This window comes from Zeus faber (genome assembly GCF_960531495.2).
Source record: "Zeus faber genome assembly, chromosome: 15".
Taxonomy (NCBI): Eukaryota; Metazoa; Chordata; class Actinopteri; order Zeiformes; family Zeidae; genus Zeus; species Zeus faber.
The window spans coordinates 11,994,358-12,012,706 of record NC_137194.1 but is presented as its reverse complement, the minus strand read 5'-3'; the positions used below and the strand labels follow the sequence as shown (position 1 = coordinate 12,012,706).

At 46.3% G+C, this 18,349-nt stretch overlaps 1 protein-coding gene across 1 annotated transcript in view; it reads left to right on the top strand.

The window, feature by feature from the left end:
• kmt2d (lysine (K)-specific methyltransferase 2D) overlaps nt 1-18,349 on the top strand; it is a gene marked incomplete at its 5' end in the record, with an annotated part of 35,532 nt that overhangs the window by 937 nt on the left and 16,246 nt on the right. Inside the window, 33 exons of the mRNA XM_080015201.1 lie at nt 1,247-1,449; nt 1,794-1,903; nt 2,001-2,163; nt 2,255-2,426; nt 2,599-2,713; nt 2,821-2,999; nt 3,096-3,385; nt 3,514-3,633; nt 3,772-4,574; nt 4,683-4,796; nt 4,910-5,023; nt 5,181-5,285; nt 5,387-5,568; nt 6,501-6,665; nt 6,837-6,946; nt 7,366-7,410; nt 7,513-7,701; nt 7,792-7,962; nt 10,610-10,732; nt 10,840-10,961; nt 11,058-11,193; nt 11,287-11,373; nt 11,582-11,659; nt 11,749-11,907; nt 12,037-12,106; nt 12,224-12,462; nt 12,612-12,685; nt 12,915-12,965; nt 13,065-14,678; nt 14,759-14,905; nt 15,151-15,290; nt 15,514-17,303; nt 17,398-17,521. Coding sequence (XP_079871327.1) covers nt 1,247-1,449; nt 1,794-1,903; nt 2,001-2,163; nt 2,255-2,426; nt 2,599-2,713; nt 2,821-2,999; nt 3,096-3,385; nt 3,514-3,633; nt 3,772-4,574; nt 4,683-4,796; nt 4,910-5,023; nt 5,181-5,285; nt 5,387-5,568; nt 6,501-6,665; nt 6,837-6,946; nt 7,366-7,410; nt 7,513-7,701; nt 7,792-7,962; nt 10,610-10,732; nt 10,840-10,961; nt 11,058-11,193; nt 11,287-11,373; nt 11,582-11,659; nt 11,749-11,907; nt 12,037-12,106; nt 12,224-12,462; nt 12,612-12,685; nt 12,915-12,965; nt 13,065-14,678; nt 14,759-14,905; nt 15,151-15,290; nt 15,514-17,303; nt 17,398-17,521 — 8,304 coding nt within the window. The remainder of the gene's footprint in view (nt 1-1,246; nt 1,450-1,793; nt 1,904-2,000; nt 2,164-2,254; nt 2,427-2,598; nt 2,714-2,820; nt 3,000-3,095; nt 3,386-3,513; nt 3,634-3,771; nt 4,575-4,682; nt 4,797-4,909; nt 5,024-5,180; nt 5,286-5,386; nt 5,569-6,500; nt 6,666-6,836; nt 6,947-7,365; nt 7,411-7,512; nt 7,702-7,791; nt 7,963-10,609; nt 10,733-10,839; nt 10,962-11,057; nt 11,194-11,286; nt 11,374-11,581; nt 11,660-11,748; nt 11,908-12,036; nt 12,107-12,223; nt 12,463-12,611; nt 12,686-12,914; nt 12,966-13,064; nt 14,679-14,758; nt 14,906-15,150; nt 15,291-15,513; nt 17,304-17,397; nt 17,522-18,349) is intronic.

Genomic DNA, 18,349 nt, shown 5'->3' with positions numbered 1-18,349 from the left:
GAGATGCACCGATTGATTTGCCGGTCACCAGAATTGGTCAGTTTTCACCCGCCGATTAGTACCAGATATATTTTCTGATTCTGTGCTGGTTAAATTTACACCCCCAAAAATGTTCCAATACTCAATCCCGATACCAACGCAATGTAACATAGTTGCGTAGTTGATGCTCAAAAAAGAGAGCGAAATAAATAAAATGTCGGCTGCTTGGAGGTACTTCTAGGTAAACAAAGAAGATTAGATCAATTATTTATTTATCGCCTGACAATATTTCAACATTGTGCAGACTGTATATCTACCGCTGTCACAGCGGAGCTCCAATCGTGATGAAAGGTTAGAATCTTTTTTGCGACTTGGTTCTTGACGAGTCACTCAGTAAAACTACTTGTTCGATTTGATTCAGTTGGTTTAACGCACGGTGAGTGAAGGAGGACTTCCAGTGAACAACAGTGCGAAGAGTCGGCCATTTATTTGGTTAATTATTTTTTTGAATGATTGCAATATATTTGCAAAGTACCATATAAATATAATAGAAATGTATATTTGCACTTAAAGTGAAAGAGACTTTCATTTGAAGTTTGAGCTGGACATTTCCATGTTAGTTATATGTTGAGTCCTACGAAAACTCAGTGAGAGTTACAAGTTGATTTATCATAAAACTTGGTGACAGTCCCATATTTTAGTTTACTGTAACCTCAGTGACAGTTTAATGTTCTATTACTGTTCCATAGTGAATAATGAACAAAAATAAACCGTGTCAAAATCAGCAATCTTACTATTGTGGTAACTGATAACTGCAGTGGTACGCCGTATGTGCAGCTGTCCTATCACGTGAGCGTGATCAGATCACATGACGTATTTGTCATCGACGTACTGCAGATCTGAAATCAGAATCAGCAGATCAGACTGAAAAAAAAAAAAAAAAATCAGAAATGGGAATTGGCCAAAAAAAAAATCAGAAATAGGAATTGGCCAAGAAAATTGCAATCTGTGCATCTCTAGTTGGTAAACATGTTGGGTAACTTTACGAGATGATGCATTACAAGAGGTACATCCTGATGAGATGTGATGAGCCTCGTTACGAGATGACTACAGTGTGAATAACTGATGGAGTCATTTAGCTGCAGTAACTCAAACGCCACAAAGACTCCCTATTACACTATTGTGGTACTCAAAATATTTTCCCATGCTTTGCAGATCTGTATTACTTTTTATTATATTATGTATAACTTTATCTGCAATTATACAGGGAGAGCACACAGACCTGTGCACTCTGTAACTGTGTGGAGCGCAGCCTTCACGGACAGCGGGAACTCAGACACTTTGGGCCATCTTCTAAGTGGCCGACCTTGGAGCCCTCAGCTTCCTCACTGCCAGGGCCTGGGAACGATGACTTGTCTTCCATCGGATTTTCCGACTCGTCTTGTCTGGCTGCACTCTTTGATGACTCAGGTTAGACTCAAATCATTAGAACAGTGGGCTTGTCTCTTGAAGATTGTAGATATGTTTGAATTTCGACTTCAATTTCTGTCCACTAAAATTACCTTAAATTGGTTGCTAGAAAGAGGCTTTTGATTTTGAGTTGTAAGATTATTGAGCTGGAGGGTGCTTTCCCCTGGCGCATCAACGAATGCTGCCCACTGCTCCTAGCTGGAGGAAGGACAAGCCAGGATGGGTTAAATGCAGAGGCCACATTTCACCGGCCACCATCCAAAATTATGTGCATGTCTGTGTGTATGTGTTGTAGTGTGGTCTGTTGCGTGACAAAGAAAGATTCTTCTTTTTCTCTTGGACAGGGGGTTGTTGGGTCCATCACTGGTGTGCGGTTTGGTCAGAGGGAGTGAAACGGATGGAGAATGAAGAGCTGGAGAACGTGGACAAGGTTGTTATCTCAGGGACACAACGGGTGAGTGGACTCTTATTGGCTTGGCGTTGGATGCTGAGCTTTTGCAAATAACAGTAAAGCCACACAATGCAGCATAGTAAAGACTTCTTTCTTTCAGCTTTGTGAATACTGCAAACGGCTAGGTGCAACTATTCAATGCCATGCTGAAGGCTGCTCACGGTTCTACCACTTCCCCTGCTCGGCGGCCAGCGGCTCCTTCCTCTCCATGAAGCAGCTCACCCTTCTCTGCCCTGAGCACATTGACAAGGCAGAGGAGTTGGGTAAGAGGCAGACTTAGGGCGTTTTTGCCAAATTACCGAAACCCTTCCCCACCTGGATATATCCTGTAATGTTAAAATGTCTGTTTTACAGCAGGCGAGGAGGCTTGGTGTGCAGTGTGTGACTCTGCAGGGGAGCTTCTGGACCTGCTGTTCTGTACGGGTTGTGGCCAGCACTATCATGCGGCTTGTCTGGAAATCGGAGCCACACCCATTCAGCGGGCAGGGTGGCAATGCCCAGATTGCAAAGTGTGCCAGACATGCAGGTATGTCCAAACTCTTCTTTTTTTACCCAGATTGAGGAGATGCATTCAATTGAATTTCATTTAATCACGACGAGTTTGCTTTCTATATTAGACACATTTTTTTAATGAAAAAATCCTTAAAATTTTTCTTGTAGCGCACTACATCAGTAGCACGTTTTTCTTTTTCCTCCAGGCAACCAGGAGAAGACTCAAAGATGCTGGTATGTGATGCCTGTGATAAGGGCTACCACACCTTCTGCTTACAGCCAGCCATGGACTCGCTTCCCTCTGACCCATGGAAATGCAGAGTAAGTCTGCTTTATCATTCTCTTCAGTAGGAGATTAGTCCTTATCTTTAGTTTTATTGTTAAAAGTTGATACTTGGTTGACCTTTTATACTTTTGTCCTTTGCCAGAGGTGCCGTGTTTGTACAAAGTGTGGCACCCGGGGACTGATGCTGCCCGGCTCGGCCCAGTGGTTTGACAACTATGCTGTGTGTGAGGGCTGCCAGCATCATCACAGCTCAGTGTGTGGTGTCTGCAACAAATCTGCCAACCCACCCACCACACTTCAGTGCTGTAGCGTGTGCAACAGGTCAGTCCCATGATTTCAGCAACGGATCGTCATTTGCCAAGATATGTGTTTTTATTGTTCCCTCCTTCCCTTGACCGTGACTCCTTAATGTTTCAGACACATGCACAGTGAATGCTCTTCACTGGCTGAGTTCACAGAAGATAAATACATCTGCCTGCTCTGCAAGGAAGCTCAGCCTCCGCCTACGAACCAACCAGACACAGTGGAGATGCAATCCGCAGAGCTACCAAAGGAGGTGGAAAGTGACACAAAACTGGTGGAAGTGGCAGTGCAGGCAGAGGCAGGGCAGATGGATGAGTCAGCGGTTACAGTAGGACAGACGGACATATCGGAGGAGCTATCGAAAGATCAGACTGAGGCCACTTCTGACAAAAAGATGGAGTTGGGTACGTCTGTGTCACACGGTGCACAGATCAAAGCTCAAAAAGCAAAACAAGCTTGTCATTGATATTTAAAAATGTACCCAAAGGATCTTGAGCAATTTTGTAAGCCCATTGGTCTGTTTTGTGTTTAGGGTTGGAGGCTGAAGTTGTTGAGACAATAGAAGTTGATGAGAGTGTCATGGAGGTGGAGCCACAGCTAGAAACGGAGGAGGTTATTACAGTGCCGCCCTCTGCTCCAACTGAGTCCACAGGTAAACACAAACCCATTATAGAAATTGCGCTTACATGTCTGAAATTAATTTGTTGATTATGGGATGCTGGTGTATCTGATTATAGATGTATGGACTAAAAAAAAATACTAATAAACCTGCATTCTTTTAACACTACAGAAGAATGTGGAGGGACGGAACAGGCAGCCTCTTGTCTAGCTGGTGCCGAAGAGGCTGAAACCCAGCTGTCCCCGGTGTGTGCTCCTCAGGACTTGAAGGCTGACACAGAGTCCAACGCTCCCCTCGTAGAACTAGTGCCAGTCTCACAGCAGAGCCACGAGGAGATGGAGCAGGAGATGACTGAGGTGAAGCCCTCAGCCGAGGAGAAAACCTCAATGGTGTTATCGAAAACTGACACTGACGTGCCTGCCGTAAAACCGTCCGATCAAGTTCCACCCACGTCGCTGGTCCCACTGACTTCCTCACAAGAACAGCCTGAACCCATGGAAGCCGACAAGGAAGAGGCAAACGGTTGCTCTGGCTCTCCCCTCTGTTCATCTCCTCTCGCGGCCTCTCTATCGGCAGAAATCCAGGACATGGAAGAGAGACTGCTACCTCACTCTGAAGAAGACGAAGAGGATTCTGAAGATGATGATGAGCCGATGAAGATGGGAGATGGACTGGGAGAAGGGGTGAGGATCAAGGAGGAGCCGCAGGACTCCTTTGAGCGGCAGGTGAAGGTGGAGCTGCTGGACGACGCGTCCAACACGAGCCACGGAGACGAGAGCAGCAGCGGTTTCCTCGGCTCCCCGGCCGAGCACGATGCTCACCTCTCCGGGGAACTCGGCTTCATACCCACTGGCCGCTCCCGCGCCGATTCGTTGCTCACAGAGACCGACGACTCGCTGCCCTTCGAGCCGCTCAAATGCGACGGAGAGAAGGTGAAGCGCAGAGGATCCCCGGGTCGCTCCCGGGTCAAACAGGTGAGGTTCCAATGCATTAAGAATATTTCAGCATCTGCCATCCATTTTCTTGTCTTGCATATTAGCTTGATCTAAATGATCAAGCTAATGTATGGCTGTGGATTTTAGGGGCGGAGCAACAGTTTTCCAGGGAAGCGGCGTCCCCGTGGAGGTGGTGGAGGGAGGGGACGTGGTGGGAGGTCGCGGCTCAAAGCGATGGCCTCCTGCATCGATGCCTTCCTGGTACGCTGGAACCTGAACACAGCTCAGATAGGGCGTTCTTAGCTAGTGTTGTATTAGTTCTTTTATTATCGTCATTCTAGACATTTTCATTGAATTCTTGTGTTCCTCCACAGCTCAGCATAACTTCCGACACTGGACTTAATAAGGAGGAAGAGGATGAGGAAGACGACACCATGCAGAATACCGTGGTGCTCTTCTCAAACACCGATAAGTTTGTCTTGCTGCAGGTATCTGTCATTCTTTGGCTTTTTCATTTGCATGTCCTATTTGCATACATTTTCAATGTCAAGACTTGCAGATGGTTCTGTAATTGCTTTAACATATATTGAGTATTCTTTTCCTCCTTCTGTTGTTTTTTTTTTTTCCCCACCCCTCTCTTCCCAGGACATGTGTGTCGTTTGTGGCAGTTTTGGTAAAGGCGTGGAGGGCCAGTTGTTGGCCTGTGCTCAGTGTGCTCAGTGTTATCATCCTTACTGTGTGAACAGTAAGGTAAGCGATACAGTTTTTTTCCTCTTATTTTGACTCCGTGGGTTAGCTTTTGAAGTCCAGCTTGGATCAATACTGTACCGTCTTCATGATCTTCTCCGCAGATCACAAAGATGATGCTTCGCAAAGGCTGGCGCTGTTTGGAATGTATTGTATGTGAGGTGTGTGGGAAGGCCTCTGACCCCTCGCGCCTGCTGCTGTGTGACGACTGCGATGTTAGCTACCACACTTACTGCCTGGACCCGCCCCTGCACACTGTACCCAAGGGCGGCTGGAAGTGTAAATGGTAAAAAAAAAAAAAACGGTTGGCCCACGATGCCTTGTTCTTGTAGCTTTAAATGAGGCCAAATGAAAATCAAGTCTCTCTGATTTGCATATTATGTAAAATATTTGTGCATTAGTGATGCAGAGGCCCAGTTCGCTGCTTCTGGTTTCTGTGGAAACAAAGGAGAACTTACGACTACTTTGCTTGGCTGTGATAACTTTATTACACCTAAATTCATATCTAACACCAGTGTATGGATTTAAGCAGTGGTGGAAGAAGTACTCAGAACGTTTACTTAGGTAAAAGTACAAATACATCGACACAAAAGTACTCTAGTTGAAGTGAAAGTAAATAGCTCTGTCCTTGTACAGAGCCTATAATATGAGACCATGCAACCTGATTGTTGGCCTGTGGGTTTAATGTCGCCCACTGCATGTTCATAATATATTGTTAAATCTCACCCAGTAATACATTTCAAATTCATGATACTTTTTCCTTAATGTTTTCAGAATTAATGAATATTGTTTTTTCAAGATTACGTGTCTGTTTTTAACAGACTTATTAATAGCCAATTCACTAATGTGAGGTGTTTATAACAAAATACAAAACAAAAAAAACCTGCCACAGTTTGATGATGGATGCGTCACACGGTCCCCTTTGGAGGTGACAGTCTGGCCAGTGGCCCACAGCTCATTTGAGTTGGACACCCTGTGCTTTAGAGGCATACATCCAGATTTTATTTTAAAACTAAAGTAACGCAACTGTGCTAGAAATGTAGCAAACATATAAATGACTAAGTAGATAAATTAATATGGATATTTATTTTGAAATGTAGTGGAGCAAAAGTCTCAAAAATGAATATGCTCAAGTATATTTTTCAAGTTTCCATTCTAACTTAATTACAATAACAAAGTTCTTGTACTGGATCTAAGTTTGCCACTGGTTGTGTGCAGGTGTGTGTGCTGCGTGCAGTGCGGCTCCAACTCGCCGGGGTTTCACTGCGAGTGGCAGAACAACTACACCCACTGTGGTCCCTGCGCCAGCCTTGTCACCTGCCCTGTGTGCCGGGAGAACTTCATGGAGGAGGAGCTGCTGCTGCAGTGTCAGCACTGCGACCGGTGGGTGTCAGCTCGGCTCATTAGACTCCCACTAATGAAGACTAGCGGGGAATATATTATTGATTCATCTTATTAAAAATTCCATATCATCTTTGTGAAATGTAACTTGTGTGTGACTTGTGATCCGTTAAGATCGTGTGTGCTGATGCGTTTCTGTGCACGTCTTCCTAGATGGGTGCACGCCGTGTGTGAGAGTCTGTACACGGAAGACGAGGTGGAGCAAGCCTCTGATGAGGGCTTTGCATGCACGTCCTGCACTCCCTACGTTCCAAAACCAGTCGGTAAGTTCTGAGGACATGTCATGAATGCTGCTGATGTAGGAGCATGGTGTCAGTGAGGTTCAGCTTTATGCCTTGGCCCATAATGCCGTTTTTAGCACTTTTTGTGTTTTTAGCAATTCTCACAGCAACAATAAAACACCAGGTTACATCTAAATGATAATTTCCAACTGTACTTAAGTCCATTACTGGTCAAATGGCCAGATATTCCACACTGCGTATTAGAAAATTGTTTCATGCGAATTTCGCGTAGACTACTTTTATTATGTCATTGAGCATGGGTGAAGCTTGAAATGGATTATATAGTTGCATATATTATACTAAGAAATGTCTGGCATTCCTGTGTGCATATGAAGTGACCCCACATGGGGTCGTGACCCTGAGGTTGAGAATGTCTGCTCTATTTTATTTTGTCTTTGCAGTAGTGGAGTCGGCCATCATGGCTTCAATAAAGATCAAAGAGCCAGGTGAGTTGGAAGTGCCGCCCAATTTCTAAAATTCTATTGGTGGTCAGCTTTTTCTTGTTTTATTTTTGGGTCACTCAGATTTGCAAATACCATATTTTACAGAGCCCCAGTTTTACCGGTTGGAGGGTGTGTGGCTGACGGAGTCGGGGATGTCCCTGCTTCGCAGCATCTCCATGTCTCCCCTGCACAAGAGACGGCAGCGCCGCTCTCGCCTTGGCACACTGTGTGGGGATGGAGGACCTGATGGTCTGGAGATGAAGGAGGGAGAAGGCGATGGGGAAGAGGGCAAAGGTTGGCACTGCTTGGTCTCTCCCTGGAAAAGTATTTTTACGCATTTGGCTTTTAACTATTGAGTAATTTCTATTTTCCATCTGTTTTTAGGCTGTGGGGATGCCATGGAGTGTGAGCCCAAGATGGAGAACCCCGGTAGCCCTGAGAGAGAGATGGGCGCAGAGGGAGGCGCTGACGGCATGTCTTACTGTGAGGGGGTGAAAGGGGGAGCAGAGGAGATGGACGATAGCAAGAAAAGAAAAAGGAAACCCTACAGACCTGGTGGGTAGATACAACAAATGGTTGAGAAACAATAATTGTAATTGCGATATTATAACCTAGCAACTAGTGGCATTGATTGATAAGTTAGAACAGTTTATGAAGTTCAGAAAATGGCTTGCTGCATAACTTCACTGTAATGCAGCCTTAAAGGCAACATACAACTATATTATGATCAACTATATGTGACAGTGACTGGTGAAAGGTGGATCAAGTCGGGAAACTCCGAAGTCCTCCAAATCAACTTGAAAACTTTTTTTAATATATATATATATATGTTTTTTTTTATTTTTATTTTTTTATTTCATATTACAAAATTTTGTTGAAGATCCCACTCAATATAACAAACAACAGGTTAAGGATCACTCAATACTTACAGTTTGTCACCAAAGTAAGCTTCTTTTTTTTTTGTCTCTGTCTGTCCGGGGCGTATTGTGTGGGCGTGGTTATCTGTTCGCATCTTTTGTTTCATTGGCTGTTGTTCCAGAGTTTCGTTTGAAACCCCTCCCATAAACAAACTGCAACACAGCGTCATTGTCAACAGAAGTATAGATGATTTCGATCTATGACGAATTAAAGTTTCACGAGTTCTGCACTTTTTTTTTTTCACTCTCAACTCATTTTCAAACTGAGTTTTGGAGTTACCTCTCTTGTTGACCTCGAGAGAACTGCACGAACGGCGATCTCTTTAAAAGATCTGCGCAAATGCAGATCAGGATAATCCTTTGATATTCAGTGTGATGTCAAGTCAGGATGTGAAACCGTGTTTGTAAAATAAGGTCATAAATTAAACCGAACTACACCGGGTCTTCGCATGGTAAAAAAAAAAAATGTTGCGCCGCAGCGCATCAGAGGACATGAAGAAGACCTGATGTCACTTCCGTAACAACGTATTAAAGAAACAATAACAGATAAACACCAGAAGCAAGAAATTTCACTTCTCCATGAAAACATCACCGCTGTTGCTATGAATTATTAGAACAGGGTGGCAGAAGCTCTCATTTGTATCGCCGTGCTGGCAACGGGAGGCGGGGTGCTCCCAGACATCACCAATTCCCATAATGCACTGGTTTGAAAAGTGAAAGATCAGGGAAAGTGCCACTTTCATAAAACTTATTGTTATAAAACAATAAAGTCAGGAAATGGGAATGTTTAGAAGTTACAGAATAACAGAGGGGTCATGCTACTATCCTCTGCGCTTCCCCTTCTCTCCGTCACATTTGAGCGACATTTGTGCAGCAAGTCGTCAGTCTCTGAGCAACGAATTGGCGAGGGAGGGGCCAGAGGGTATGAAGCCGAGTTCCCCGGATAGGTGAGCGTCGTGCTCGGCCGGGGAGCTGAGGAAACAGCTGCTGCTCTCGTCTCCGTGGCTCGTGTTGGACGCGTCGCCCAGCAGCTCCACCTTCATCTGCCGCTCAAGCAAAAAAAGAATTATTTAAAATTAAAGGATTATCTGTAATTATGCATTTTCCAATATTTTTTTTATAACTGAATGATTCAAGTAAATATTAATGAAAAGTAAAAAACATTAATGTTATTTTTTTATACTCTCTATACTATACACACTTTAACCCACTGACACTGACAGGTAGTCGAGTGGTAGGAGGTTGTGTTAACCAGCTATTGTTCCCATCCATTACCTGCCTCTGAAGAGTGAAAAACTTCTGGATCTATAGGTGTTTTTTCCCACCACAGGACCTTTTTCATAGTTCTAAGAACTTTGGGAGGAGCCCTCCCTTGTTTGTGTCCGCACTGCAGGAACTAGGAACATTCGTAGTTTTTGAGGAACTTCTTTTAGCTCCTACTCCAGGGCAGGGACCTCCCAGGTCCCTTGGAATGAGTTGGCCGATAAAGTCGTATCGCTCTAGGTGTGGACCATCCCACGTACACTCAGCGGTGATAAAAATAACCCAAAATAAATAGTATTTCTTGTGGATGTACTTATTTCATTGATTTTATTTTCCGACGTTAAAATTGAATGAATTAATGTGTGCCCCGCGTGCGGTGTCCCGATGCAAGCTTTTAAATGACGTCTTGTAGATCTAATATGAGTGAAGATCCAGCAACTGGATTGCTTATTTCTCACCTTAAATTTGCTTAGAAACAGGTTTTAGTTTACTGATACGGTGAACTCCGTGAAAGTTACGGAGTAAATACAACACGGAATTCTCACTGAAACCCTGTTGGGTGACGTCAGAGTTCCAGTGCAGTGCAAATACAACCAGGAAAAAAAAGCCCTTGATGGTTTGTTTGGTTCTCGGGGGACCTCCCCTGTTCCTAGTTCCCCTCAGGGAGTCCCCAGAACGGTTCGGTGCGAAAAATGCCTTTTGAGGGGCGTTTCTCTGCTAGATGAGATTAGGTGTACCAACATTCAAATAAGCAGATCTTCTCCAAATATTTTCAGATTTCAATGTATGACACATCATTTGAAGCTTACAACCCTAACCACTTTCATGATCTGTAACTGAACACTGACCATGGCCTACTTGAGACCCAAAACACAAGTCGCTGTCACATATTACAATCTCAGTCGATATATAACCACAATATCGTTGATATTATCAATATAGAGCGCCCAGTACTACTACAAGCGTACAGTAACTTCAGTACAAATGATGCTGAGATTAAGCTGCTTTTTAAATGTGTGCAGGCATCGGAGGCTTCATGGTCCGGCAGAGAAAATGTCACACGCGAATGAAGAAAGGATTCTTCGCCCAGTTGGCTGGAGAGACAACTTTGGATGGACAGCCTTTAGAGAGAACCATCGAGGAAGGTTTGTGATGACGGCAGATGGCTTGTTTTGATAGACCATAAAAATATGTAACTCAATATTCAAAACAAAACTTTTTCTCCCCTGAAATTGCAATTCTTCTTTCATAGGTCCCCACCCGGACACGGACAACATCATGGACCCTAAACCAGTGGAGGGCGAGGAGCAAGCGAAGAAGCGGCGCGGGAGAAAGAAGAGCAAACTGGAGGACATGTTTCCTGCTTATCTGCAGGTGTGTGGCCGCTCTTTTCCTCACACTTCTTGCGACTGTAAACCTCACTGCATCCAGTGCTACAACCTGACTTCTCTAAATCTGTGTGGACGATAGGAGGCTTTCTTCGGGAAGACGCTGATGGACCTGAGTAAGAGATCTGTCATGGTGTCCCCGGCGCAGAGGCCTGGAATGTGCCCTTCCCGACCCCCGCTGCCAGCGCTGCCTGGGGTCAGACCTCCTGCCCCGGAGAGTAAGTCCCCAAACTCGACGACTCTCCTAAATGTTTTAACCTGTGGAAGCGGTCCGTACAACCTCTGACCTTTTTGCGCCTCTTTTTACCTAGACGAGGCCAAGGATAGGGTGGTGGAGGCTACTCTGCCTCTCAAGCACGAGGTGGCTGAAGCCCCCCAGACTCAGGGAGAGGGAGCAAGTGAGTGAGAACTCTGGCCAAAATATGGCTTCTGGTTTTAACCCGAGACTACATACTAGGGCTGTCAACATTGGACAAAATCACGTTTGAATGCTCCTTCTGAAAAAACATACATTTAAATATCTATTGCAATGGGGGGGATACATACATACATGCATACATACATACATAAATTCAAACATTGGTTGTTCATTTTGTGTCTTTGTAGGAGTTTCTACGCCTTCCTCATCCATGAAAGACCAGGCCTCAACTGATCCCCAAGTCTCTGACGCAGATAAAAGTGAAGGTCTTTTCTTTATTGTAGGAGTTGCAATCTTCAGAAATCCTCGGTTGCTGATATCCCTCTTGCTGATTCATGTTGGTTGAATGTATTAGGTCTTCCACAAGGAGTGGAGAGTCAAGACTCTGAGCAGTTCTTCCGGAAAGTTCTGGGGGTATCGGACGGTTCCTCTTTGGAGGGCATGAGGCCCATCTTGGAGGGTAGTAAGGGAGAGCTCAGCCGTGGCGCTCTGCCACAGAGACCTCTCCTGTCAGGTGGGTCACATTTGGCAAACCTCGATTGATGCCTTTTCTCAGTATGAATAGACTTGCGCAACAGATCGTCAATTTACTGATTCATTATTTATTTTTTCCTTTTATATTTTCATGGTATATTTCTTAAAGGGTCCCTGCCCTCAGCCGGAATGATGGATTCCTTCCCCGGACTTTCTCAGTCTCCATTCTTTGACATGCGGTAGGAGAAAAAACAAAACCTCCATTGTCCCACATGTATCACACTATTCTCCATTATGTCATGGTGCTCTAATTTCAACAGCAAAACAGAAATATTTTCCCATCTTGATATGCTCAGTGACCGTGGAGGGCTGTTTAGTCCAGATGGGGGCGAAGAGAGTCCCTGGGCCACCCCCTCCACTCCTGCCACCCCCTCCACCCCACCAACCCCCACTGAGGCCGAGGGCGATGGGCTTTCCTACAACCAACGCAGTCTGCAGCGCTGGGAGAAAGACGAGGAGCTGGGAGAGCTCTCGACCATTTCGCCTGTGCTCTACGCCAACACCAATTTCCCCACACTGAAACAGGATTATCCAGGTGGGTGTCAAGGGGCTGGTGCTCTCTCTAGCTTTGGAATGTGGCTTTAAAATGAAGTTGTGCCCAAGTGATTGTTTTTTTCTTTTATTTTATTTTTTTTTAAAGTTAAGTTTAAAATGGGGTATATATTATCACACTCATCACAACAGATTGGGCGAGTCGCTGTAAGCAGATTATGAAGATCTGGAGGAAGGTATCAGCCGCTGACAAGGTTCCTTTTCTGGTAAATTCTGTCTCTTGATAAAATGAAAAATGTATTTATATTGTTTTTATTTTTTTAACACAACTGAAAGTACTTTACAACCAATACCACCCATTAACTCTGTCATACAGTTAAAATTAACAAAGACAATTAAATTGTTATTGGGAATTGTATGAGAATGAATCATCAAGTAACATTTCATCATTGCGACTGCCCTATTTTACTTTTTTTTTTAATGTTACATTTTTAGCAAAAGGCCAAAGATAATAGAGCAGCTCAGCGTATCAATAAGGCACAAAAGGTGAGTTAAGAAAGTAACTAGTGTTAGAAATAAATACTTTTCATTTAGGAACTTAATGAAGGCCATTCTTTGATCACTTTTTTTTTTCACTTTTTAAAGCAGGCAGAGAGCCAGGTGTGCCGGCCAATCAAGACTGAACCAGGCCGTCTGAAGGGAGAACGACCTAGTCTGCACCTCCAGATCCCTCCACCCTCAGGCTCCGTCTCCACCCCTTCCCAACCCAGCTCTGCAGAGAGCCCGTTTCCGTTCACTTCAAATCAAGGGTCGTCTTCCACTTTTTTCCCCGATGGACCGGTTAAGACTCCAGGATCAGCCGAAATCCAGACTGACCCCTTTGCCAAGCTGCCTCCTCAGTCCCCACACCCTCACTCTCACTCCAATACACCCTTTTCCCAGGCGGGGACCAGCCCCTTGCAGGCGACCTCCTCAGGTTATCCCCCTTCTGGCCCACAGGGTCCACCTCAGGGACGGCCAGCCAGTCTCGGCCCCTTCGACATGCAACCAGGGACCCCTGGTACTCCCCGGCGGGCCCAGCAGGTTGACCCCTATTTCAGATCACAATTACAGCAGCAACAGCCACAGCACGGCTCTCAGGAGTTCCTGGGTCCCCCAGAAAGTCCTCGATCAAGGGGCGCGGGGCCCGGGGAGTCGCCTCTTTTCTCTCCAACCCACACCACCCCATATGGAGACCCTTTCCGAAGCCAGCAAGGGATGGGCCGCCAGGAGTATGGTTCATCCCCATCCCCTTCTGCGGTGGCCTCTTCACCTGTGGGCATGGGGCAGTACAGGGCTGATATGAACGCACCCTCCCCTCGTTCTTCTTCAATGGGACGGGCCGACATGGCCGTCGGTTCCCCTGCTGGAATGCTGGAGACAGGGGAAGGTTTGTTCAAGGCACCTATGACGCCACGGATGCACCAAGGGGAGGGTGGGGTACTTCATCCTGGAGCTTCCCCTAGCCACTCTTCAGAGGTCTACAGGCAGTCTCCCAATATGCCTTTCTCTGATCCCTACAGCCAGCCTCCACTCACTCCCAAACCTCAGTCTGGAGAGAGCTGCTCCCCTGTGCCTCAGAGGCACCCTGCGCAGGAACAATGTCCCAGGGTGCCCTCCAGCCCACAGTCCCAGGGCAGCGCTCAGTCTCCTCTTACTCCAGGTGGACTATCAAATGATGCTTTTTCAGTCCAGTCTCCAGTGAACCCTCGGTTCCAATCTCCCGACCCTTACTCCCGCCCGCCCTCACGGCCACAGTCCAGAGATCCTTTCGCTGCTCTCCACAAGCCCCCTCGACCCGCATCTGCTGCACCAGAAGGAACCCCAAGTTATAGAGGCTCGCCACATCCCATCCAACCAACTCCAACCCCTCCCATATCTAATCCTATCGGGGATCCTCTTTCTGGGAAGCCCTCGGTACCTCCTCCCTTCACCCGCAGTCCTAGCGCAGGCAGCTATCAAATGACTCAGCAGCAGGCTCCGATGGGTCAGGTTCAGCTTCAACACCAACACCAACAACAAGCCCAGCAAACTATGGTGACCGACAACTTCACTGCCAGAGTGCTGCCTCCTGGATCTCAAGACCCCACAACTGTCCGCCCTCCAGATTCATCCCATCAGTCAGCCATGCTGGGCACTCAAGAAATGCCTGACATGTCTGTGGTGCAGGATCCTGCCTTAGTGGGTCTCAGTCCCTCTGAATTGGAGAAACACAGACAGGTATCTACAAAGCATGAAAGTAAATGTTTTCCTTTACAGACGTTTCAGGTTTGGTAACCAATTTCTCTCATCTCTCGCAGCGCCAGAAACTGAGGGAGTTCTTAATTAGACAGCAAATGCAAAGAAACTCCATGAGGCAAGAGAAAGAGGCCGCCGCTGCCAGCAATGCTGCTCCTGTTTGGCCTGGAGGAGAAATGTCCCAGAAAGCTCCGCCCCCTTATCCACAGGTAAGAGTAAAGACGGGCAAAGTATTGGCACTGACCTTCAACCCTAGCTAGAGACTTGTAAAAAACAGGATTACTTGTATCTTCAGAGGTTTTTACCTGTAACTTGCACTTTACTACTTAAGATGGACACCACTAAAAATACATTTTGGACTTAACCGGAGAGGTCAGGAAGCAGAGGACTTTGAGTATATGGGTCTTTTTGTTGCGGTTTATCTATGATTTACTAACTGGGCTGACTCTTTTAGGATCGTGTTGCTGCTACTAACCCTGGAGCCCAGGCTGCTTTGGCACGAAAGATGCCCATGGCTGTTGGTGCAATGGATGAGAAGCTAAATCGGCCACCACCTACAGGAACCCCTGCAATTATGGATCCTAATGCACTTAGGTAAACATTTACTAACATTTGAAATACCTGAAATGGAAAATTTGTTAGACTTCCACTGTTGGTACTTTTAAAATTTATATTAAAAAAAATTGAATTTTTGTTATACTTTCGTTGGATCCCAATGATCAAATGTGACTGCAATCACAATAATTGTGAAAGGTATCTTTTGTAAACGGTATTTATTTATTTATTTATTATTTTTTCTTTTTCTTTCCCTTTATAGACCCACAGGACCCGCCAATCCCCAAGGCATGTATGCCCGTCCTCCCTTCCCTACTCAGTGGCAGGGCCAGGTACCTGGCCCACGGCGGTTCCCCCAGCCTGGAATGGAGGCAATGGGCCCCAGGCATCACCTTGGCACAGTTGTTAACATGCAGGCAATGCAGGGAATGGTAAACCCTCGCGCCATGATGTCCGGACCCGGAGGAGAACCCTTGCAGCCCATGGGGCAGGGACCCCCGCCACAGTTCATTGAGTTACGGCACAATTCCCAGAGATTACCTCTGGGACCTCATTTCATACCCCGGGGGCCACAGCCCAGACCACGTCTTTATGTCCCACAGCAGGACATGACCGCACCTTATGTTCATCAGCATCCCATTGTTCCGTCTGGTGACATTCAAGCGGAGGGGGTTAGAGACTCCCAGCTGGGTCTACAGCAAGGTGGGCTCTCGATGCTGATGCCTCAGCAGGCCGCTGGCCCTGCAGCACAACAGGCCCAACTTCAGACACAAGCAGCAACTCTCACCACAAACCCTGGCAGCAACCAGCAGCATCCGCCTCCACAGTCCAGCATGGTGGCAGAGCCTCAGGTGGAACCAAATGTGGACCTGCCGGAACCTGATCTGGAGGGACTAGGCGACGCACCTGGAGACGGCGGTGTCGAAGATGAGGATGATTTGGCTCTTGACCTGGACCCTGATAAAGGGGACGATGACCTGGGCAACCTTGACAATCTGGAAACAACTGATCCGCATCTCGATGACCTACTCAACAGTGATGAGTTTGATCTTTTGGCTTACACTGACCCTGAACTGGACCAAGGAGACCCCAAGGATGTCTTCTCTGACCAGCTTCGGTTAGTAGAAGCAGAAAGTGAAGCGCCTTCATCTTCTGCATCAGTAGATGTCAAAGTAGAAGAGAAACCAAAGGTGGAGCCTGGACAGAATTCAATGACATCAGCCACCACTGTGCTGCAGCCACCATCTTCAGATACTGTTGACTCCTCCAAAATAAAACTAGAGGACAGAGGCCTAACCCCACAGCTGCAGGCAGGACAGACTGTCATTAAAGATGAAATGGGAGAAGCCGTATCCATGTTACTTGGTGGCGCCGTACCGCCAGGGAAGCCCACAGAGCCAGAGCTTCCATCTGCTTCTCTCAGTTCTGTTCGGTTGGGGGGCCTTCCATATCCCCTGCCCACCCAAGCTGATCCTCTGTCCTTCCCCCCTGCCACCCCACACCCAGACCTGGGGGATGATCCTTTAGGGCTGCCTGATGTAGGGGGCCAGCACTCCCCTGCTGTAGATTTGGCTAAGGTAGAGAGTTCTTTAGATGGAGAACTGCCTCTTTTGATCCAAGATCTACTGGAGCATGAGAAGAAGGAACAACAAAAGCAGCAGCAGCAGCAGCAGCAGCAGCAGCAGCAGCAGCAGCTCAGCTCACTGCACCAGAATGCGATGCCGCCCCACATGCCAGGCATGACAGGTCAGCAGTCTAACCCGCAGGCAGCCAGTCAGATGATGCTGCACCAACACCACCGTCCACCGCCCCATGGAATGATGGGCCAGTCAGGGATGGTACCACGTCCTCCAAACACCCTGCAGCCACAGCAGCAGCAAAGGTTCATGGGAGCAGGAATGCCACCTCCACCTCATGTGGCTTTAGCTCAACAGCAAGCCATGATGAGGATGGGACAGCCTGGAGGCATGCACCCAGGGCTTAACCATCAACCCCAGCAGCAACAAATGGTCAAACAGTCACCTCTGCCCAACAACTTCTTTCCCGATAAAGGCGAGTAGTGCTATCTTGTACTATCATCTCACCATATGTTATAAGGTGTTTGTTTACCTGCATTACTGACTGTATTTTGATTTGTTTCTTACAGATTTAGATACATTTGTTGCTGATGACATCATGGACCCTATAGCCAAGGCAAAGATGGTGGCTCTCAAAGGCATCAAGAGAGTGCTAGCACAGGATCCAATGGGTGTTCCCCCGGGAATAAACAGGTACTTTTTAAGTTGCAACTAATTTGTAACAAAAGTAACTTGTTAAGTGATTTTAAATGCTGAAAATACAGGTTTGTTAAAATTGGAATGCCATACCTGCCAACCTACACACACTTTTGGGTACCAACTATACAATTTTTGTGAAAATATGCAGGTACCAAATGCCAGCCGAAACTATGCAAAATGTTTTTATATCTGTCTGTCTGTCTGTCTGTCTGTCTGTCTGTCTGTCTGTCTGTCTGTCTGTCTGTCTGTCTGTCTGTCTGTCTGTCTGTCTGTCTGTCTGTCTGTCTGTCTGTCTGTCTGTCTGTCTGTCTGTCACCAGAATTGGTCGCTTTTCACCGGCCTATCGGTGTCCGATATATTTTCCAATTCTCTGCCAGTGAAATGTACACACCCTATACTGTGCTTATGTACTGTACTCGTAAAAATACTCCAATACTCAAACCTGATACCAACGTAATGCAACATAGTTATGTAGTTGACGCTCAAAAAAAGAGCGAAAGGAAGAAAATGACAGCTGTTTAGAGGTACTTCAACGTAAACTAAGAAGATTAGATAAATTGTTTATTTATCGCTTGACAATATTCCAACATTATGCAGACTGCAGATCTATCACTGTCACAGCCAAGCTCCGCTTGTGATGATTTTGAGACCTGATTCTTGACGAGTCACTCAGTAAAACGAGTTGTTCGATTTGATTCAGTTGGTTTAACGCACGGTGAGTGAAGAAGGACTTCCAGTGAACGAAAGTGAGAAGAGTCAGCCATTTATTCGTTTTTTTTTTGTAATGATTGCAATTTATTTGCGAAGCACCATATAGATATT